Source organism: Galeopterus variegatus, unplaced genomic scaffold (genome assembly GCF_000696425.1).
Source record: "Galeopterus variegatus unplaced genomic scaffold, G_variegatus-3.0.2 Scaffold5843, whole genome shotgun sequence".
Lineage (NCBI taxonomy): Eukaryota > Metazoa > Chordata > Mammalia > Dermoptera > Cynocephalidae > Galeopterus > Galeopterus variegatus.
In genome coordinates this window covers 30,890-32,583 of record NW_007731954.1, presented here as the reverse complement: position 1 = coordinate 32,583, position 1,694 = coordinate 30,890, and the positions used below count along the sequence as shown (strand labels likewise).

The following is a 1,694-nucleotide window of genomic DNA, read 5'->3' as shown; positions in this document are numbered from 1 at the left end:
CCTCCGTGCACCCAGAGCGGCTCCTGCTCCCGAGACCCGGGGTCGGCCGCTCGCCGGGCGGCTCCGCAGCTGGGCCTGGGCCGTGGCGAGCGCGGTTCTTTGCAGCTTCTGGCCATGACGGGGGTGGGGGTGGGGGGTCGCCGCTGCCCGCCCTGGGTGGAATTCCAAGGCAGGCCTCGGAGAAGGCTGCTAAATCTCGAATTTAAACGTTAAAGGAAGAATTAAAATGCTAATTAGCACGTATTTGAAGAATTCGAAACGGTGACTGGCTTCTGAGTTGCAAATTGGATTTGCGGCGCTCCGGAGCGGTGAACGGCGGAGCGGGGGCTCTGGGGTGTTTTTTTAACCATATAAGGGCGGGGAAGGGGGAGCGGGGGGAGGCGGCGGCGCTGGAAGCGTCCAGAGAAATTTAGATGTCAGGAAACTACCTGCGGGCCTGCGTGTGCGCGGCTCGGGTGAGGGGGAGACATGTTATTTAAAAAAGTAAAATAGTTCACGAATTTAGGAATGAAACGACAGCACTTTTGCTCAGCGGCTGGCTTCGAATCGCCCGCTGCGTCTTTCCTGCTCTTTGGCTGCGGGAGCCGCGGCTCAAGCCCGGGAGACCCACCGTGGGAAGGGCGGCCGTGGGCGGGCCGAGGGGTCTCTCGGGGAGGATGCCTGTGCGTCCCCGCGCACCCCACTCACGGGCTCTTGTCGGTTCCAGGGCGCGCCCTACGACGCTCACACGACCGGGATGACGGGCGCCATCAGCTACCACCCGTATGGCAGCGCGGCCTACCCGTACCAGCTCAACGACCCCGCGTATCGCAAGAACGCCACGAGGGACGCCACGGCCACGCTCAAGGCCTGGCTCAACGAGCACCGCAAGAACCCCTACCCCACCAAGGGCGAGAAGATCATGCTGGCCATCATCACCAAGATGACGCTCACGCAGGTCTCCACCTGGTTCGCCAACGCGCGCCGGCGCCTCAAGAAGGAGAACAAGATGACGTGGGCCCCGAGAAACAAAAGCGAGGATGAGGACGAAGACGACGGGGACGCGGCGAGGAGCAAGGCCGAGAGTCCCGACAAGGCTCCGGAGGGCGCCGAGACCTCGGCGGAGGACGAAGGTGAGCGGGCAGCGGCGGCGCGAGGTCTCCTCCGGGAGCCTTCTTCCCAGGCGGGGCGCAGAGCTCAGGGCCCAGCCGCCAGGCATCGCGCTGGGCCCGAGGGATTTGGCCAGGGGGCTCCTCGGAGCGCGTCCCTGGGAGGTCAGGCTCCCCGTGACACGTGGCCATGGTTGGGGCGAGGTCAGGGATCGCGCTGGGAGGGCGGATGGGGCTCCGGGTGCCCGCGCTGTCCCCGCGTTGTCCCCGCGTGCCACCGACCGTGCCTGCGCCCCCGCAGGGATCAGCCTGCACGTCGACTCGCTCACGGACCACTCGTGCTCGGCCGAGTCGGACGGAGAGAAGCTGCCGTGCCGCGCCGGGGACCCCTTGTGTGAATCGGGCTCAGAATGCAAGGACAAGTACGATGACCTGGAGGACGACGAAGACGATGAGGAGGAGGCCGAGCGGGACCTGGCGCCACCCAAGCCTGTGACCTCGTCGCCGCTCACCGGCGTGGAGGCGCCTCTGCTGAGCCCCCCGCCCGAGGCCGCGCCCCGCGGTGGCGGCGGCGGCAAGACACCCCTGGGCAGCCGGACGTCGCCA

General features: G+C 66.6%; 2 protein-coding genes across 2 annotated transcripts in view; one reads left to right on the top strand and one right to left on the bottom strand.

The window, feature by feature from the left end:
* The window catches only part of LOC103605496 (chromosome unknown open reading frame, human C5orf38), a 2,849-nt gene extending 2,733 nt beyond the window's left edge, over positions 1-116 (bottom strand). Inside the window, 1 exon segment of the mRNA XM_008590102.1 lies at positions 12-116. Coding sequence (XP_008588324.1) covers positions 12-116 — 105 coding nt within the window.
* Positions 117-413: 297 nt separating this feature from the next.
* The window catches only part of IRX2 (iroquois homeobox 2), a 3,827-nt gene continuing 2,546 nt past the window's right edge, over positions 414-1,694 (top strand). The window contains 3 exon segments of the mRNA XM_008590101.1: positions 414-455; positions 707-1,112; positions 1,390-1,690. Of these exon segments, the coding sequence (XP_008588323.1) occupies positions 414-455; positions 707-1,112; positions 1,390-1,690 (749 nt within the window).